Source organism: Tachyglossus aculeatus, chromosome X3 (genome assembly GCF_015852505.1).
Source record: "Tachyglossus aculeatus isolate mTacAcu1 chromosome X3, mTacAcu1.pri, whole genome shotgun sequence".
Lineage (NCBI taxonomy): Eukaryota > Metazoa > Chordata > Mammalia > Monotremata > Tachyglossidae > Tachyglossus > Tachyglossus aculeatus.
The window spans coordinates 22,120,761-22,141,436 of record NC_052099.1 but is presented as its reverse complement, the minus strand read 5'-3'; the positions used below and the strand labels follow the sequence as shown (position 1 = coordinate 22,141,436).

Here is a 20,676-nt window from a genome sequence, read left to right as displayed (position 1 = left end):
TTGCCCTCTCCTCTGCCTGCCTTCCTCTTGTTCTACTGCAAGGAATCCTTCTCTATAGCTCCCTTTTAAGGCCACTTCAGCACTTCCGCATCACATGAGCCCTATGTATTCTCAACCCATCGACAACTCACATACACATCTCACCCTATTATTTAAGCACTAACTCAGGTACTTATCCCTTTTATTCCATATTCTCCTACTTGTAAATTATCTTAGTGTGTCTCCATTAGTTTGTAAGCTCCTCAAGAGCAAGGACAGTAACTACTAACTCCATTGTACTCTCCTAGGAGTTGGGTTCAATGCTTTGCACAAAGTTGGTGCAAAATAATAGAATTATGAATTTTAGTGCTGATAGTCTTACAGTGCTTTCCTTGGCTCAAATACCTCCTTCCTTTCATCCTATAGTGCTTCCCCAACCTCAAACTTTGAAGTATTTTAACATGCGAGAAAGGATTAAAATTCAATTTAAACAGATATTCATTATTGATTTGGTATTAGATTAATGAAAGCTCTTTAGTGTGGCAATACAAGGTGTCTTTTTGCTGAATAGGACCTAAAAGATAATACTTTTAAAAGTAAACATTTATAGCCATACACATAAAAGGAGCCTAATTCAAAATATCTTAATATTGGTACATAGTTTTCACTTGATTACAATATAGTTTTTATCCTTTTTTGGATCTTGGGAAATTAATGCTCTTAATATTTGTCCTTGTGGAAGATATATTTAACATTTTTGCTGAACTGTATTTTCATGGAATTAATTAATGGCACTAACCAAAGAGCTCTTGACTTTCCTGTCCTTTCCTTCACATTATCCTTAGCTCTTCTTCTTTGAGTGGCTGCTATAAAGATGGAATCTATTATCACAGGAAATTATTCAGGCTGAAGTGTCAGTGGGCTTAAGAGAGGCTGGGATAAATTAATGGCCAAATTGATCATAATGGCTACTGGACAGATGTCATGGATGACAACCATCTATCAAGTATCCTGTTGCCATCGTCAGCGACAGAATACTTATCTAAATATCAAATTAGTCTAATCCAGTAATGGTATGTGTATACATGTCTTCTGTTGTGTATTTGGCAATCCTTCCTTCTTTTGTCTTAGTGTCTCATTTTTGGACCCTCTTGTCTCACCGTCCTTCCTCATTTCACTTTTTCTAGTTCTTCTTAAACTCTCCTCCTCATCCAATCCCTAATCCTCACCACTAGCTATTTTCATCCCAGGGTCATCCTGAGTTTAGGAAGAGAGGGTCTCATTTGCACAATTGTATAATTAAGCATGAAACTCCTGGGATGCTAATGCCATTGGAGACCGTATTTAGTGTACAATTCTGGTTGGCTCAGAGGGAGGGAAGGTTGGTGTGTGAGGGGAAAGTCAGCAGTGAAGAGTGCTCATTTTCAAAATCCTGTGTCACTTGGAGGAAATGGCGATGGATAATGGGGAGGAAACAGCAGCTGTTTCACTGCTTTTTAGGTAATATAATCCACTGGCTTGAATTTTCAGTTGCTCTAGCCATTTGAGGAGAAAATGCCATATATATTTTGAAAGATTTGTCTTCAAACTCAACCTCTTTTCTGCTACTTGAAAGGGCACATATTTTGATTGACCGTTCTGTGGAGTAACTGTTCAAATGAACAAAGTCCCGCAAACTCTCCAGTCATATGGAAATAAAATATTTACTGTTGTGGGCACAACTTGATTAGTATTCAGTAGCTGTGAAATATTTAGTCAATCTCATGTGTGCCAAGCATTTGACGTTAAAATTCTACCACTGCTCTTATTGGACAAGTACCATGTAAAACATGATAATCTATGCATTGAAAATCAGGATGATGTTCATTGACTATTTAGTAACATGCTAGGTATGTCAGTCAGAGGAGGTCGAAAACTTGGTATTGCTATTATGGGTAGTTAAAACGTGAAGTAATAGCCGTGTTAAAATTGCAGATCAGTCTTTTCAGAGAATATAGTGCTGGAAGTCTTGCTATTTAAAATAGCATGAAAGAAAACACACTACTAATGGAGGCAATATTTCTCAACTGGCAATGTGATAGATTAGATGACCTAATTGTTGTTCTTCCCCCTTCTAGTTACCATCGGCTATGATAACAATGAGTCAGAATGGTAGTAATGTCACAAAAGTGCAGTTGTCTTAATAAGAGGGAAAACAGATTTTTTCCACACTTCAGGCCATGAATAAATCTTATTCTGCTGTTTGAATGAGAATTCAATTTGCTGGAGGTCTTTCCCTCTGTTAAAGGGCCTTCACCACTTATTTTGGCTAATGTTGCTTCTTTAAACAAATATGCTATATTGCTAGATTACCTAATTTCCTTTGGTAAACTCTCCACTTTAAAAAATCTCAAGAGGAAGAATAACTATGTAGTTGCATGAGCAAGTATGTTTCCTATGAAGTTGGCTAATTTTCTGCATTGGCTGGCTTTTGTGGTACATCCAGTCCTACCAGACAACATGTTTTCATGACCTGATATGGCTAGAACATGATGGAAATATTAGGGAACATTCTTCCCACAACACTGTTCTCAGTTTGGTGTGATCCACATGTTGGTGCTAGTCGACTTAGAGTAGGAATAAATGGTTTGCATGTGTGCAAGGGGTCTTTTGAGGCACAATGGTGCTACACTTCCCAGCCTCTGTCCTCAGTCTGATTATTTTAACCCCCAAAATTATTTGTGCTTCTTAGTGTTTTTGCAACTTTGCAATATTTTGGTGGCAGAGGTGTAAAATATTCTGCTAGGATGGTCATGGAAAAATTTAAGCCTTGACAGGATCTTCAGATCATCTACCCTTTAAATCATCATTCACAGTTGCTAAAGATGATATCCCCCAATACATGAGGTTCTTCCAGAGCAAAGCCACCATGTTATAATACAACAATATGTATCTCACCCATTAGACCATCCACTCCTTGAAGACAGCGAGCATGTCTATCAACTTCTTCCTCTCCAAAGCACTTAGTACAGCATTTTGTACAAAAAAGTGCCCAATAAATGCCACTGATTGATCTGTGGACCTCTATGCTTGTTCTAGCCAGATGGAAAGGCAGTGTGGTGCTCTGTTCGGGCACGTAGGCATTCCGAACAACACCTGCTCAGTGATCTCTCCTTGTTTCATGTCTCCTAGGCAAAGGCAGCTCAAGCATCTCATCCGACGTGAGTTCAAGTACAGATCACACACCGACCAAAGCGCAGAAGAATGCAGCTACCAGTGAAGGTAGGCATATGGTCTTCATTATCGTTGGTTCCCCTTTTCCCAGCAATGGCTATTTTGGGAAGGAGAAAACAATCTGTGGAACTTAAGTCTGTTAAGTGTGTGAGAGTCATAAAAGAGAGAAATTGAGGGGTTCTTCCAAATTCCTTTTTGGGGAGATTGTTGCCTTTGTTTATAAAGTAGTTTTTATTAGTAGTTTGTTTCTAAGACAATGACTGGGATTTTCAGGGAACTGATTCCACCACATTATGTACCTTTGTCTTTCTTTCCTGAACACAAAGAGATTTAAAATCTAGGACAACACATAAGAATTAACCCTGGGACGACTGCCAAGACTGAGGCCATGAATCTCACCTGAGATCCAGTGACGTTCTCAGGGGTAAAGGCAGGAGTCGCTTAACTGTCATTTTACAGGGGATGGAAGTGAAAAATCCGAGTATGGGGCTGCAGGAATGAGAGCACGTCACATAGTATCTCTGTAGAATACACTAGTTCTTTGTTGCCATGGCCCCAGGTTACCATCTTCCCTATGTTGAATAATTTTTTGGCTTGTTACTTGCTTGACTGGTAAGGGAAATACCCTTATGATGATGTTGGTCAGTCTCTGCAACCCATTTGCCGTGGTTTAGCTTGGTTTGTCTTTAGCTACAAACATAAACTAGTGGCTATTTATCCTGGGAATTCAATCTGAAATGGATTCTCTTTGATCTAGAATACATCACAGTATGACCATCAGCTCTCTCTTTTTATAGCAGATGTTAATTACTGTGGAATGGTTTTCTCCTAACCTATTGCTTGTGTTTCAGTTCATGTGCTACCCATTGCTCTTTTGCCCTTCCATAAATCCATCAGGTGGCAGTTCTAGTTTTCTACATGGTTATCCAATTACAAATGTGGTAGAATTTTTTTTTAATGTAGTCCAGGTTATGGATTATAGAAATCTTGCTAATTTGTTTCAAAACTCTTGCATTTAAGGCACTTCCCTAAGAATAATATTTTGGATGCTCTCTTGAAATCATCCCCTATTTTAATAGTTTTATTTCTTACACTGTGACTGATTTATTTTAATTTATGTGAAATTAAAAAGTTGTTATATTTAGAGTAGCTATTGTTTTTGTTTACTGATTTAAAGCCTGGACTATTAAAAATTCTTTCCTGGGAATCACTTAGATCTTCTTTGGTAATCCAAGACATAAACTACATATTTCTACAGCTTTAAATTTTTTTTTTTGGAAAAATTTAGCTCAAGCATTTCAAAATATGTGCATTTGTTCTTCATAACCCTCTGTTGGGCTGTTACTACTGCATATATTTTGAGACTCCCTTTACAAGATCCTTTATGGCTTTAGTCCACTTAGGTTTTTAAGAGATTCTTTCAATTGATAATTTCAGTCCCTTTCAGAATATAGTCAGTAGATATGTCAGTAAAACCTGAAAGCCTCTTGGAGTAAAACTCTTAGCTATAGCCGTACTTGTTTGCAAAATTTGATTATTGTTAAATGGCACTGTTTTGCTAATGCTGAAGATATAGCCATTTCTTAACATTTTTGAAAACCCAAGACAAAGAATCATGTTTAAGGTTGCAGTGCAATTCCCTTAACGAAAGACAATTGGTATGGGTTGATAATTCTGTAGTTAGATGGGAAACAATATCCCTGGGATTTCAGGAGATGGGCAATTATTTTTAATTTGGGTATGCGCTGGAGAAACAAAATGGCTTCCAAGGTTGTTTGTGGCCAAAATTAACATAAAAACCAGGCCCTGTCAGTGTCCAGTGCTAATATGTATAATGAGGAGATGCCCCATCCTTACACCCATCTGTTCGTCCCTGTGATTAGAACCACAAAATCTCAAATCTTCAAATAGCGAGTTTAGCCAGTGCAACAGATGATTGCTGTCCTTTGGAAAAATATCAGGGGCTTTCTTTGTGGTTCATTATCTGATCAATTTGCAAAAACTTCCTGAGTATTCCTTTAGTGTTCTCCAGATAGTGAAGTAAAACACATACTACTTTTGCTCCTGTATAATTCCCAAGAACCAGACTCAACCTTTGGTGCTTAAGAAAAAAAATATGCAAATGGTTTCAACTATGACTGGCAGTTCTCTGATTATGGGTATTTACTACAAACTTCACAGTTGTAATGCAGTCTTTCACTTCTGAATTCTTAGTCACCTCAAAAGGAAGCCAGGATTCTCAGACGTTTCCAGTATATGAGTGACCTTGACAGAAACTTTGACCAATTTTGAAGGGAAATGCACAATTTTCCCGCAGGGTGATCCTTGCAGTATGCTGCACAAACTTTCAGCCTCATGGATCAAAACCATCACTGGGATTCTGGTGGGACGTAGACAGTATTTCCATGATAGGCAAATGCTTCTTCTAATGGACCTTGAAGATTTGGAGTGCTATAGGGATTCTTTACTCACAGGTTTCTGGCCAAATTCCGTTTCTTAGCTTTGGAAGTACAATACTTTAATCAGCACAGATTTTAGCTATTTTCAATGCTAAGGACTGAAAGGCAGTCCTTCTCATTCATTCACGTAACTCCAGTGATGATGCTGTTCCATTGGATCTGGGTTTCATGGTTCCTGAATCCACTTGGTGTGTTGAGTGAAGCTGCCAACTAATCCAGTCATGGTAACTGAGCACAGGGGATCAAATGATGTTGTGATATATTTTACGCTGATCCTTGATGATGTTAATAATAATAATACATTATGGCATTTGTTAAGTGCTTACTAAGGGCTGGGGTTGATATAAAGTAATCAGTACCTATCCCACATGGGGCTCACAGTCTAAGCAGGAAGGAGAACAGGTATTTAATTCCCACTTTAGAGTAAGGAAATTGAGGCACAGAGAAGCGAAATGACTTACCCAAGGTTAAACAAAAGGCAAGCCAGGTTCCATGGAACTGTTCTAATTCTCAATTATAAACCTCATCCATGATTTACACTGAAAGTAGCTGCTGAAGAATTGAATTTCAGTCATCATGATATTTTCCTGATCACTACCAGATTGGTCCTTTAAATGTCTGTCCTTGTATTCCTTATGTCAGGCTAAGTTCCTGATTTCCTACCACTGCAGTGAGGAGATGGGGAAAGTTTGAGGTTGCGGGTTAATGTGTGTGTAATGCTGGAGGCTTTCCATTCTTCCTATTCAATCTACATTCCAGCATTTTGCAAGACCTATCCTAATTCTTTCCAGTTGTGCTGCTGTTGTTGTTCCTTTATTTCTCTCATTCTAAATTTTCTCTCGTGCAACTTGCGAAAAGCCTCTTTCTTTCAAGAAGAAAGAGTGACCTTTGGCCAAAAACGCTGAATATCTTATACCTTCCCTGGAGCATAGTTGCAGGAGGCTTGGGACAAAGTGTAGCTTCTGAACCTCACTCCCTGACAGTTGTTCACAAAAAAGGTCCCTTAAGAACGTGGCGACTTTTCTGAGGCTTGAACCCTTTCACCATGTGACATGAAGATGAAGCTTCAAGTCAGGCAGTATCTTTTCTGGACAGTCCCACTTCCCTCTAGAATTAGGGTAAAGGGAAGCATCAAGGACAAAGGTTAACTTTAATTTGCTGATGAAAACAAATTTCCCCCGGTCTCTGTTTAAACTAGCCGGAGATCAAAATTCCCCCATGGACCCTTCCAGCAGTACCCTGGGAGCCATAAATAAGATGCTGTTCAGTGATTTTTTCCATGGTTCTGGGCCAATAACACATGACTGGTTTAGAAGAGACAATAAAGGTGGGACAATCAGAAGCCCTATAAGCCCGACCTTGGCTGTAGGACTATTTAGTGTTCTAACCTGGCCTGTGTGGGGCTACCCCGACCACCCCCTTCCCCAGCTGAACTGTTTTGCTCAGGCAGGCTGAAGAAAGAGACGGGTTCTGCCCAGCCCGGATTGTTGTTATGGCAGCAGGAGAACATTAGCTTGCTGTGTGAAAGTGAGTGTGTGTTTGTGTGCATTCATTACCTAGTAACGTAGGTGGCCATTGCACTGAGGTGATGATCGCATCACCCTCAGAAACTTGTGAACTGAATTCCCAGCCTTCCTTATCTCAGTGCTGTGACAAGATTGGAGAGTTTTCAGTCAGGGCTGAAATGACTCAAAATAGGGGCTTTCTGACCCTGTTAAGCTCATGAATGCTTATCCCCTCCCAGTGTCCAACCCCCCACTAAAATCCCTGCCCTCCATCTGTCCCAGCATTCAAAATGAAAATGTGCTGCCTAACCGTGATAACAGACAATTCAGCATTAAACTGGCTGGGCTTTTGGACTCATCCTTCTTGAGTTTCTGTTTGTGACAAACCCAGGGCATGTGCTAGAATTGTATTCATTTTCCATCCTTGTAAACATACTTTAAAAATTCATGGCCCGAAAGAAATGCATTTCTTAGCTGTAGTATATGTGTGAGGGGACATGTACCGGAATGACCCAGGCAGGGCTCAAATACTGGGGTATTACACTGACATCACCTCCTGGGGACCAAATGCCACCCTGAGATGGTCTTCGTTGATGTCTGTTCATGTTTCGTAGATCCCAGACGAGGTGGCCTCTAATCATAGTTATTTTGGAAATGGTTGGACATCTGACTTTAATGTTCTTGTTCGATGTGTTCTATTTAGATGTAAAGCCAGTAAGCAAGACTGGGGTCTTCTCTGTGTTCTGACTGTGACCTAGCACTCGTATGACATTCAGAAACATTAAATACATAATTCAGGAGGAAACAGTGTAAGGTCAGCCGAGATATGGTCATTTTTGTTGGAGTGGGAGCAGGGTCACAAGATGGTGTGGCCTCAAGAAAGAGTGAAGTTCATATGAGGAGGGAAGCTGGGCGAGAAAGAAAAGAAGGGGGGAAAGGAGAGAAAGATGGTAGCATAAAATTTTCCATCTATATGATACTGTTATGATATGAAACAGTAAATGTTTACTATTGTTTAAAGATGAAATATAATAATTCTGGTATTTGCTAAGCACTTACTATGTGCCAGGCAGTAATTTCAAGGTTGCAGTTTTAAAATAAGCCTGAATATTGGAAGCTGACTGAAGAGTTAAAGTTATTCTGAAAGCAGTATTAACTTTGACATATGCAGTCTAAGTGATCGCCCATTCTGATCACCCATATTGGCTACTAATACAGTTTCTATATTTAATTATATTTAATATGGTATCTATTTAAAATGAAGAATCATTTAATGTTGATATTCAGATATAAAGATTAACTTTCACAAAAGCCTGGAGAACTGGAACTTAATGTAGAATAAATGAAGTAATTGAAGGATGATCATATCAGTGAGATATTTATATTGTTTATATTGATGTCTGTCTCTCCCTCTAATAATAATGATGATGATGGCATTTATTAAGTGCTTACTATGTGCAAAGCACTGTTCTAAGTGCTGGGGAGGTTACAAGGCAATCAGGTTGTCCCACAGGGGGCTTACAATCTTAATACCCATTTTACAGATGAGGTAACTGAGGCACAGAGAAGTTAAGTGACTTGCCCAAAGTCACACAGTCGATAAGTGGCGGAGTCAGAATTCAAACCCATGACCTCTGACTCCCAAGCCCGAGCACTTTCCACTGAGCCATGCTGCTCATTGTGGCAGGTAGCATGTTTACCAACTCAATTTTATTGTAATAATAATAATAATAATGGAATTTTTTAGGTGCTTACTATGTTCCATGCACTGTAATAAGTGCTCATATTCAGATTGGACACAGTCCCTCTCCTACTTGGGGTTCACAGTCTCAATACTCACTCAAGTGCTTAGAACAGTGCTCTGCACACAGTAAGTGTTCAATATATATCACTAATTGATTGATTATGAGCATAGGAAAAAGAAGCCAAAGAAAACCAAAGGAAGGAAGTGAGATTGAAGATGTTCATGAGACTGTGGTTACAAATTGACTTGATTCCAGACTGTGAGGTTTTGGGGGGTTTCTGAATGCTTGGGATTGATGTCCAAGGGGAAAAAAAAAGAATGAAAGAATGCATGGTCACAAATGCCTTTCAAACACAAGCTAGCCAGCTTATTTCAAATTAGCTAGCTCCATAAGCCTTAACTTTCTAGGGTCAATCAATCAGTCATATCTATTGAGCACTTACTCTGGCACTTGGGAGGGTATAATATATGAGAGTTGGTAGACATGTTCACTGCCCACAAGGAGCTTACATTATGGAGGTTTGACTGGGTAACAATGGCCCCCACAGCTTTTTGAGATGGCCTTCCAGCCTTGCTAATTCGCAGTCTCTAAAACGACCTTAGAGCTGCCAATCAGGGCTGAAAAGATCAAAATGGTGGCTTTCTACCATTTTAGCTTAATGAAGCATGTCTCCTTCTAGAACTCCATTACTTCTTAAAATCTCTGCTCCCTTTTCATCCCTGCCCTCAAAGTAGAAAGCTGACACCTCTGGCTAGCTTAAGTTGCCCGTTGTATACCCCTTGACAAGTGTGAACCTGTATTAATTAACTCTTTCTGGACACCATGTTACCATCTTGAAAATTACTGCCACACAGTAACTCAGTGAATCAAGAGTGCTTCCAAAGGCCAAAAACTGACTCCCAGGAATTCCGTGGACCTTGGGGAAACTCTTGTCTATTCACTTGATTGAAAATGTCACGTAAACCTAGACTGTGAATTTAGAGAGGAAGTATAACCTCAAAGTTAAAAGCTAAGCCTGCTTTCTTTCTACCCTCTTAGGCCATATCTGAAAGACAGAAAAAGAAAGTTGTGTAAGAAACCGGCTTTAAAGTGCATTATTTACATAAGTAGAATATGCTATTTTTTGGCTGTTAGTAAAATGTCTGGAGTAAGGAAATGATTACTTTAAGCTCCCTTCTGGACTGAAGAAAAAGACCAACATGGAAGCTATCACCCAGATTGGAAATTTGCAAGTGTTTGCATTTTCACATTCTGTGTTTAATGTTGTTGAGCCAAAGTAGGTTAAATTGGTTATGCATATAAACTTTTGAAGGAATCAGATTTCCACATGGACTTTTAGCATCCTAAAATGAATGAAGTAGATTGGTCTCAAACCTGAAATTCCATAGGCTGGTACATTTTTTTTTCATATCTTAAGGAAAAGAAAAGAGCGACCTTCAATTCTTCTTAATGACTTCCCAATCTGTAGAGCTCACTGTACAGAGGAATTATATTAATTGCAGTGATTCATTCAGTCATTGTCATATTTCATAAATAAAAGTTATAGGGCTGGAGTCCTAGTCTATGAAAGAGAAGAAATGGCATTTTTATTGCACAGAGATAGAACATTTCCGTGCCTTGTGTGGCTTGTTTGATGGTAAATAAAATTACTCATGTTTTCTTGAGTTCAGTGAGTCCGCGCAGAAAGGTTGGAAAGGCTTTCTTCAGTGCCTCTAAAATCCGACTTGATTTGATGAGAGTACAGCTGAAACTGAATTTGACCTCAGGACTGGTTTTTGCAAGCACTAGCTATGATGAAAAGGAGACCAGCTATTAAGCTATATGCATATGGCCATAAACCATATGCTGGACATATCCCTTAGACTTAAGGGTAGTTGGAAAAGTAAGTTTTCTAAATTTCGCAGAGCAACAAATAATGAAAACTTGGTTCAGCATTACATAGAAACTGGGTTTTTAATGTGGGGAAGTGAAATGGAAAGCAGCGTGGCCTAATGGAAAGAACCCAGGCCTGCAAGTCAGAAGACTGGGGTTCTAATTCTGACTTCACCACTTGTCTGCTCTGTGACCTTCAACAAGTCACTTTACTTCTCTGTGCTTCAGTTACCTTATTTGGAAAATGGGGCTTAAGACTCTGAGCCCCATGTGGGACATGGACTGTGTCTAACCAGATTTAAATTGAATCAACCCCAGCACTTAATACAGTGCCTGGCAAGTACATAGTAAGTCCTTAACAAATACCGTTTAAAAAAATGAAATAAGTTTGTGTTGGTAGAAATGGACTTAGAATTTCTAAAACCTATTTTGTCCACTAATAGTACTCTGTTAATGGCTGCACCCGAATGTATCTTTGGTATCATGAATCTTTGTATTTTGAGATTCAAGTGGAAGCAATCTGGAAGGCTGATTCCGTTCACATTTATCTCTAAAAACATTTAGTGAGTTTAGTGGAAAACCTTCCCTCTCACTAAGTAGTTGGACTGGATTATCAGCTTAAGCTTTAAAGGGGAAAGAAGAGCCACAACTGCCCATAGAATTGTTGAAGGGAATGCTTTCAACAAATGGAGAATTTTATGGTAGCCCCAGGAATTGGCCCTCCCATCAACACTGTAAGAGGCATTGGAAATCCCCAGCAAGTGGGACAATGGATAGCGTTCTGAACTACGTTCTTGGCATTGGAAGTTTGGCCATGGGCTTTGATTTTGGCACACAGCCTATTTCAGGAGTGATGCCTTTCCTGCCACCTCAACCTGAAGTGGGCCATGCCTAGGTTCTATCCTACCATGGCTCCCATTTTGGCATCCTCCTTTTACCCCTCCCTTGGGGACGGTGAATGGATCATGGCTGGTGATAGAACAGCAGCTACAGTAGATGGAATCTAGAAGAGGTAGCAGTCACCGAAATGAAGCCTCTGCTCCTTCCAAACCTCTAAACTCCCTAAAACCCTCTGCACCTCCCACCTGCTTCCTCCAACCCCCGCTGAGTAAGAGTACCGAAAAAGAAACATTTCTGATGCTGCACTGTAATATAATCACAGTCATATAACCCAGACTTTTATATTATAATTTTCTTTTGAAACAAAAACAAATGAAAGTCAACCATCTAAACCAAGCTAAATTATAAACGAATTTTGTCTTGATAAGAAAATGAGCAGCTTGGCCATGTTGCTTGTATTCCAATTATTGGTGCGCCTTTAATGCAGCAAAATGGTTCTGATGAATGCTTGCTAAGGAATAACTCAATAGGGTGATTTCAGTTATATCAACATTATTTTACTCCTCTTAAAACTTTCTTTACGTCAAACCCCCAGATTGCAAGGTGTAGAGGCTCATGTTTGCTTTTCTTATATTGAAGAGACAACGGCATGAACTTTCTCAGCACCGACATAGTCTTTGCTGCCATTCTGCATAGTGTTGTTGTTCGTTTGCACCATCTGTTCAGGGTGTTTTAGAAGTGATTGAATTTTTTGAGGTGGTTTGTCGTCTGTTTTGGAATACATTAAGAATAGCTCATTTTCTCAAGAACTGTCCTCCTGCTCAGAGAAACTCAGGGAGACAGCCATCCTAGCATGATATTTCAGCCAACCCAGCCTCTGTTTCATCACCCCAAAGCTCAGAGTAGTCTTGGGTGGGACCAGGTTCACACTCAGGCCAATGAGGACCCAGAAGACTACCTTTTGACACCTTTGGTTTTGCAGATGCTGGTATCTGAAGTATGGATTTTGTCTGCCCTGGAATCAGCCTGCTTCTGGTTTAAATGCCCTGAGCATTCCCCCACCCCTCAAAAGCCATCCCTAGAGTGGCTTCAAACATTGGGTATTCCCAGGAATTGCCTTGCATTCCTAGGATTTTCCAGAATGGGAAATTTCTGAGATTAACCCTGGTCCCTAACCCTTACCACCCTGAGAATGAGCCAGAGCATGTCTGCACATCAGAAATGGAGGAGTGGACACTCTAAGCTTGGACCACACATTTTGCTTTACCTAACCTGAAGTAGGGCTCACAATCAATCAAGTTCACAATGGCTTTGCAAGTGACATTGCAAATCTATCTATTCTGAGAAGCAGCATGGCCTAGTGGATAGACTTCGGGCCTGGGAGTCAGAAGGACCTTGATTTTAATCCCAGTGCCACCACTTGTCTGCTGTGTGACACTGGAGAAATCACTTCACTTCTCTGTGCCTGTTACCTCATCTGTAAAATGGGGATTAAGACTGTGAGGCCCATGTGGGAGAAGGACTGTGTCTGACCCGATTTGTCTGTATCCACCATAGTGCTAAGGACAGTTCCAAGCACATAGTAAGAACTTAACAAATACCACAATTATTATACTTATTCTGTCATTCCATAGATCATTACCAAGGTGCCCATTTTACTGTCCATGTTATAATTTGTTTTACAGGTGTCATCTTTCCTGCTTAATACGGAAATTTTATGTGTTTCACAGTTATTTGTTTAAGAGGTTGCAATGAATAATGCAGAGAGTGGCCAATTCTTTCACATAATAATCTTTTATGAGGCATGTAGAGACAACTCGAGTTTAATAAATGTAAATGAGCTCTTTAGCAGCATGGATTTCCTCTCTTTAGATTTCCATATGACATGGTTTCTCTCTAAACATCTTTGAAATGTTGATCTAGTCAATTTCATTTTTTCTTCTTGTTCATTATTTTAGTAAAAAGGGACCATCTCACTCCCTGCTGGAGATTTGCATGGAGGCTTCCTTTTGAGAGTCATTGATGTCTAGCCAAGTGCTGTTCTGCTCTTGTTGGGGGAAATAGCACTCTTGGTACTGGGTGGGAAAAAACTTGACAGCTTTGATCTTCCAAAAGTCTTTTGCTGCAAGGAAAGAAAATGGTGCGACTGTATATTCACATAATAAAACACATTTTTGTGTGGAGGTGAGATGTTAGAAAAACCACATGCTAGATATTTCAGTGCCATCATTGTTATGGGGGGAAAAGTGGGAAAAGTCCAATAGTTTGACTTTCTGTTATGTTAAGTGTAGCATTGCTAGTTGGGGCTGAACTGGAGCCGAAAAATTGAGGGTCAGTACAGTGGCTGAAACTTAGTAAACGCTTAACAAGTACCACTAAAAAATGGTGCAGGAAGATGGAAAGGACTTGCCCTTCGTTCTAGAATTACAGTACTAATATTTATCAACGGGGTAGAAACTTCCAAAGATTACATGGAGAAGTTTCCTGATCTGGTATTACAAATAAAATAAAGAACATTGTGAGTGTTGAAGTTCTGCATAACGGAAACAAACTGACTCCCCAATTCCAGAATGAAAAGTGTCCCCTGAGTTACTGTGATGGTTTAAATTATTCATTCAGACTTTTGGGTTCACCAGGAGTTAAGCCACCCCAGAATGGTGAATCTAATAAAAATGAGCACAGAGCTTAAGCAGTGCAAAAAGGAAAACAATCTTGATATTAATAAAATAAATGGCATCGTCAAAAGCCATATGTGACTATGTTTTCCAATGACTGGATAGTTTCTGTGTTTCTTGTATTGAGGCAGCAACTAGCATTTTGATTTTATGTCACTGTCTCCCTTGTTCTGCAAATAACCTTGATTGTGGGTCATAACGTCATCCACAGAAGCAAGGTATTGTATTTTCTCTGCCTTTGCTGATGTGGGATGATCCCCCACCATGACCGATGGTTTTAGTTCATCCCTAGGGAAAAAGATCTGTTCCCGATACCTGGAGGGACCTTTTCAACCCAGGAACAGCGCTTCTAAAGGAGAATTGCAACCACTATTTCTGGATTAAATATTGAAAAGCTGTATTTTAAAAATACAGTAACAACTCTTATTCTTAGACTCTGGACTACCTAGTTGAGTATGTTATCTATGTCTTGAGATAAATCGTGGATACAAGAGTTGACACAGAGTTCTATAGATGATGTATTTCTCTGTATGCTCTGATGTAAAGCTTCGAGTAAATTCAAGAGTTGATGAAAATAACAGGTTTACTTAAGAAAGCAAGACTGTTCAAACAACTGACAATTTGATTTGAGGCTTTTTATACAGCACAGCAGCCTGGCTTGCTGTGTAACATGTCCTCTTCATTAATATAATATTATGAATTCAGGTCTTCTAGTGCTTAGACATAGTCCTTGGATGGACTGCATATCGCCCTGCTTTCCTTGGCTTTTCACTGATGGGAAAGTTATATCCTGAACTGCTAGATTGTAAGCTCCTTGAGGACAAGGATCATCTGCCTACTGTTTTGCATTCTCCCATATGCTTATTACAGTGTGCTGTACAGAGTAAGTGCTAAATAGATACTGGTGATTGACTGATTTCTGAATTACCTGAATCTAAATGTGCCTTCTGACCATTGAAGCAATAACAGTGGTACTTGGTATGCACTTACTATGTGTTAAGCATGCTTGGGAGTCAGAGGTCATGGGTTCTAATCCCAGCTCCACCACATGTCTGCTGTGTGACCTTGGGCAAGTCACTTAACTTCTCTGAGCCTCAGGTACCTCATCTGTAAAATGGGAATTAAGACTGTGAGCCCCACGTGGGACAACCTGATCACCTTGTATCCCCCCAGTGCTTAGAACAGTGCTTTGTACATAATAAGCACTTAAAAAATGCCATTATTATTATTATTATTATTACTGAAATGCTGGGGTTGGTACAAGATAATCGGGCCAATCACAGCCCCTGTCCCACATGGGTCTAACAGTCTAAGTAAGAGGGAGAACAATATTGAATTCCCATTTTACAGATGAGGAAATTGAGGCTCAAAGAAGTGAGGTCAAAGTCGCACAGCGGGCAAGTGACAGAGCCAGGATTAGAAAAGCAGGGCATGTAAAGAAAACAGAGGGTTGCCGGATACCCAGAGTACTTGTGAATGGTGAAATGAAAGAGGGCATGTGAAGACAGGAAGGGCAAAACAGCTATTTTAAAGACATAATGAAGAACGTTCTCAAAAATGTTGTAGCAACTGGCAGTTGGGAGCCCCCATCAACAAACAGATCAGCCCAGCAGAAGGCAGTCCGGGGAGACGTTGCCATTTTACTGTGGAGGTTTTCTTAAGTCAGAATCTGGAAAACAGAGCCAGGCCATGTAGGGGGGAAACACATCAGCCCAGTGAAGAATGATTTTTACATGCACTCATTGTGGAATGGAGTATTGTTTGCACATAAGTCTTTTCAGCTTTGCCCTCACACATGGATAGAATTTCACTGTCAAAGGCTTCATCTTCAAAAATGAAGGATAACTATATGTTTTATGTTTGTGTGTGTGTGCGTGCACACATGTGTCCACGATGTAGTAGCAGTGGCCCAAATAGGAATAGGAACTCCTTCAAGACTATCAGAAGTCCAAAGTACCTAATTTGGCCCTGGACATTATAGGTACAGGTACAATGAGACCCTTACTATCTTTGTGTTAACCACCTCCATCATCCTATACACTCTCAGAACAGCCCAACTTCTCTGTTTTGTGGTTAGAAACTGAACAAATTAGCACGGGGAGAGGAAAGACATCTTTCAGTCAAGATTAACTGAAACAGTCTGAAATAGTTTAAAGTCTTCTGAATGTGGACAGGGCCTGGCTGGACAGATAGTTGTCTGTGGATGGAGTTTAGAAATTCTCTTTCACTGTTTTTACCATCCCCCTCCCGCACCTCCCCCCACCCCCCAAATTGTTCTCAGCTGTTTTGGGGGCCTCTGACTAGCTGGAAATGTTTAAATGCCAGATTGTTGATTTAACCATATTTGCAATCTCCTCGGGATCTTTTGAAAGTTAATGACTGGGTTCTGTGTGGAGCGTGCTAGAGGAGTCCGAGTCCACTGGATCAGAGAGTCCAAAGTGGTGGCATGTGGCGGCTGCAGATAAAAAATTCTACTGTGGGCAGCGTGAAGGATTGAGGAAAGTTAAACTTTATGGTACAGTTCCTGAGTAGTAAATGTCAATGAGGAGATTTGTCATAAATGGCTGAGAAAATAAAATGTGAGGCCAGTGACATATCCTTTTACAAATAAAACTGAATTCTGGTCTTCTAACCTCAATTGGCAGTAAACCAGCCTTATGAATAGTTTTCCAAAATCAGTTGAACTTATTAAAAATTCTGTTTGACCGATAAAATGTGCATGGGCCCCACCCACACTTCCTATGCCACCTCCACTTCCATCTACCTTCCAAGGTGACTCAACTGATGAGAAGCATCAGTTTGTTGTGAATTCATTCAAATTTTCCCTATGTTTATAATGAAAACCAGGCATAAATGAAGGAAAAGGGTGAATGGGGCATATTCAGTTTACTTTCTAGTTTTTATTTTAGTTTATAGAAGCAGCATGGCCTTGTGGAAAGAGTGTGGAAAGAGTCAGAGGACTTGCATTCTAATCCTGGCTCTGCCACTTTCACTCACTCATTCATTCGTTCATTCATTCAATCATATTTCTTGAGTGCTCACGGTGTGCAGAGCACTGTACTAAGCACCTGGACAGTACAATTCAGCAATAGAGACAATCCCTGCCTACACTACGCTTACAAACTAGTACGGGGGACACAGACATCAAAACAAGCAAACAGGCATCAAAATAAATAAATACAATTATGGATATATTCATATATGCATAAGTGCTGTGGGGCGAGGGGGTAGAGCAAAGGGAGTGAGTCGAGGCAACGTGGAGGGGAGGGGGAGCTGAGATAAATGGGGGCTTAGTCTGGGAAGGGCTCTTGGAGGAGGTGGGCCTTCAGTAGGGCTTTGAAGGGGGCAAGTGTGGTTGTTTGCCACTTGTCTGCTGTGTGGCCTTGGGCAAGTGATTTCTCTGTGCCTTAAAAAATGTGTAGATATAAGGAGTTGTATAGGACAAAAGGGGTACAGCAAAGTCGTGTGTGTGTGTGTGTGTGTGTTTGAAGAAAAGATGTAGCATGCACAGACAATCCTGTAACCTGAATATGTACCCCTTCAACATAGGGAAGGATAAAGCTTGATGAGTCCTGTTATTTCTAGATTTGATTCCTTAGATGCATGTTATGCTACCATTTAATAATAATAGTAATCATAGTAATAATAATAATCATCATCATCATTGTAGTATTTGCTAAAATGCTCACTATATGCCAAGCACTGTACTAAGTCCTGGGGTAAATGCAAGATAATTAGGTCCCAACTAGGGCTCACAGTCTAAGTAGGAGGAAGAACAGGTATTAAATCCCCACTTTGCAGTTGAGGAAACTGAAGCACAGAGAAGTTAAGGGATTTGCCCAAAGTCACAGAGCAGGTAAATGGCCCAGCCAGGTTTAGAACCCAGAGCCTCAAACTTTCATGTTTGTGCTCTTTCCATTAGGCCACACTGCTTCCCCTGCAAGAGTAGTGCAGCTGTTTATCATCTGGAATGGAGTTAGGCATTGGGAAATATGGGTGTGTTGTCATTTTGGGTGTTCTCAGGATCTCATGAAGTTCACCTGTTCCCAGCCAAACAGTGCTGAAGCTAGTAATGCAGTAGGTAGCAAGTGCTTCTGGATGTCCAAGCTGACCTTTACAGTTGTTTCCCGTGTGTTCATAGTCACAGGTCGTGTGTAGTATCATCTTCAAGCCATTTTCCTACCCTTTCAATCCCTCTGTACAGCTGAACTCCCTTCCACGTCATGTACATGAAGTGATTATCCTAATAGCAGTGTCATTTTTTGCCAGCCTAAGGGTGTGGCATATGGATCCTCAGGCTTATTTACTTTATATTCTTCGAGGGTATTTTAAAGGAGAAAAACTATGGCTTACCTGGGTTCTAGTCTCAACCTGCCACTGGTCTTCTGTGTGAACTTGGGCAAGTCACTCCACCTTGATTGGCCTAACATTCCTCAGCTGTCAAATGAGGATGATAAAGCCTTCCTCTGCTTATCTCAAAAAGATGTTGTAAAGATAAAACAAGATGATTGATGGCAAAGTGCTTAGAGAAAATAAAAGCACCGAACAAATACAAGGCATACTCAGATCTGCCCTGACATTTGGCTAGAATGCCATTAGGATCATTCTTCCCACAACACGAGCCTATCCAAACCTGCTAGGGTAAGGAGTGACATGGTGTTGGAAGCAGTTGTGCGGTGCTATTAGGCACCATGGTAATTCCAATGTGGAATTTCCTTAGTGGGGGGTTTGGCTGGGGTTCAGTCCTGTTAGAAGAAGTGGGTTTGTTGCCATTGTACATGAGAGAGAAAGTCCAGTTTGGGGAAAAAAATGACATTTTGCTGAGTTGTGGCTACTGTATTTTTCTCATGCCACTTCTGTTACAGAGCTCTTCTCTAATTGCACTGTCATTATTATTCCTCTTTAGTTTCTAACATTTCTGAACTGGACTTTAAAAGGGTTTTGTCAGCCAGTGTAGAACTTGAAACCTGTGTCATGTTGAGGTAATAAGTTCTCCAAATTGAAATAAATGTCTCAGATACAAACAAGATTACAGTTGTAGAAACCCAATGATTCAGCACTTGTTAAATGAAAGGAATGTCACGTAGAATTAGATGTATTTTGGGCCAGGCAAGGAAAGAGTTAACACACCAACATAGGGATTCCTTACTGATGTGCTGACTTCAAATTCACATGCTGAGTGTTGAGGTGATATGGGTATCTCAACCAATGGGTCTATAGGAAGTACTTTGGTTGAGTTTTAGATTTGACTAAGGCTTTGATAGACCAGAGAAGGGTTCTGGATCTGAGAAGCTGTTTGGCCATTGTCCTAGATCTTCTGATAGGCAGATCTGATCTCAGTTGTGAGGGCTTCTCCAATTATCCTGCCTCTGAGTTGCCTTATTGATGTTATGTTCCATGCGCCTCCAAATGGTGATATCTTGTCCCTTTTCCTGTACATGTTACACCAGATTGATCTTGTTGGCTTTATTGCATTTTTCACTGACAAAATGCTCGCCATCTCTCAACTGCAGGCTTTCCACAACTTTTCACAACACTTCACATGGGAAAATTATGGCTGCCTTCAAAGACAGGGCTTGCAGTCCACCAGGCCCTCAGCTTGAGAACCTTTTTTCTGTAAATTCCTCCAATTTTTACCAGGAGCATCGACAGGTTTTTTCACTAAAAGCAAAGCCAGGAAGACAGTAACTATCATTTGCAGGGTTCCTGGTGTATTCTGAATGTAATAGTGACACCAAGCAGCTCAACAAAAAGCACACATGGAAAATACCTTTCACCTGTTGCAAAAACCATAACTCTGTGGGTGTATGCACAGTTTTTTTTTTGTTCTGGTTTGTTTTACTGGTATTTGTTAAACATTTACTATGTTCCAGGCCCTGTACCTTAGTAGATCCAGAGCAGGTACAAGCTAATCAGGTTGGACACGGTCCATGTCCCACATGAAGCTCACAGCCTTAATCACAGTTTTACAGATGAGGCGCAGAGAAGTTAAGTGACTTGCCCAAGGTCACACAGAAGACAAATGGATGATCCTGGATTAGAGCCCAGATCCTTTTGATGACTGGGCCTGTGCTCTTTGTATGTGAAAATGGCACCTTAACTGCAAACATTACCTAAAGGTGCATGTGTGGTTTACAAAGGTAATATGGCATACATAGCCCTAACTATACTAGCGAAGCAGTGTGGCTTAGCGGAAAGAGACTGGGCTTGGGAGCCAGAGGTTGTGAGTTCTAACTCTGGCTCTGCCACTTGTCTGCTCTGTGACTTTGGGCAAGCCACTTAACTTCTCTGTGCCTCAGTTCCCTCATCTGTAAAATGGGGATGAAGACTGGGAGCCCCACGTGAGACAACCTGATTACTTTGTTTCTACCCTAGTGCTTAGAACAGT

At 40.5% G+C, this 20,676-nt stretch overlaps 1 protein-coding gene across 2 annotated transcripts in view; it reads left to right on the top strand.

Annotated features, from left to right (window-relative positions):
- FBXL7 (F-box and leucine rich repeat protein 7) overlaps positions 1-20,676 on the top strand; it is a 299,021-nt gene that overhangs the window by 111,985 nt on the left and 166,360 nt on the right. For both annotated transcript variants that reach the window (XM_038770432.1, XM_038770431.1), the window contains one exon: positions 3,151-3,240. Coding sequence is in view for 1 of the 2 variants with exons in the window: in XM_038770431.1 (XP_038626359.1) it covers positions 3,151-3,240 (90 nt within the window). In the remaining variant the exon portion in view is untranslated. The remainder of the gene's footprint in view (positions 1-3,150; positions 3,241-20,676) is intronic.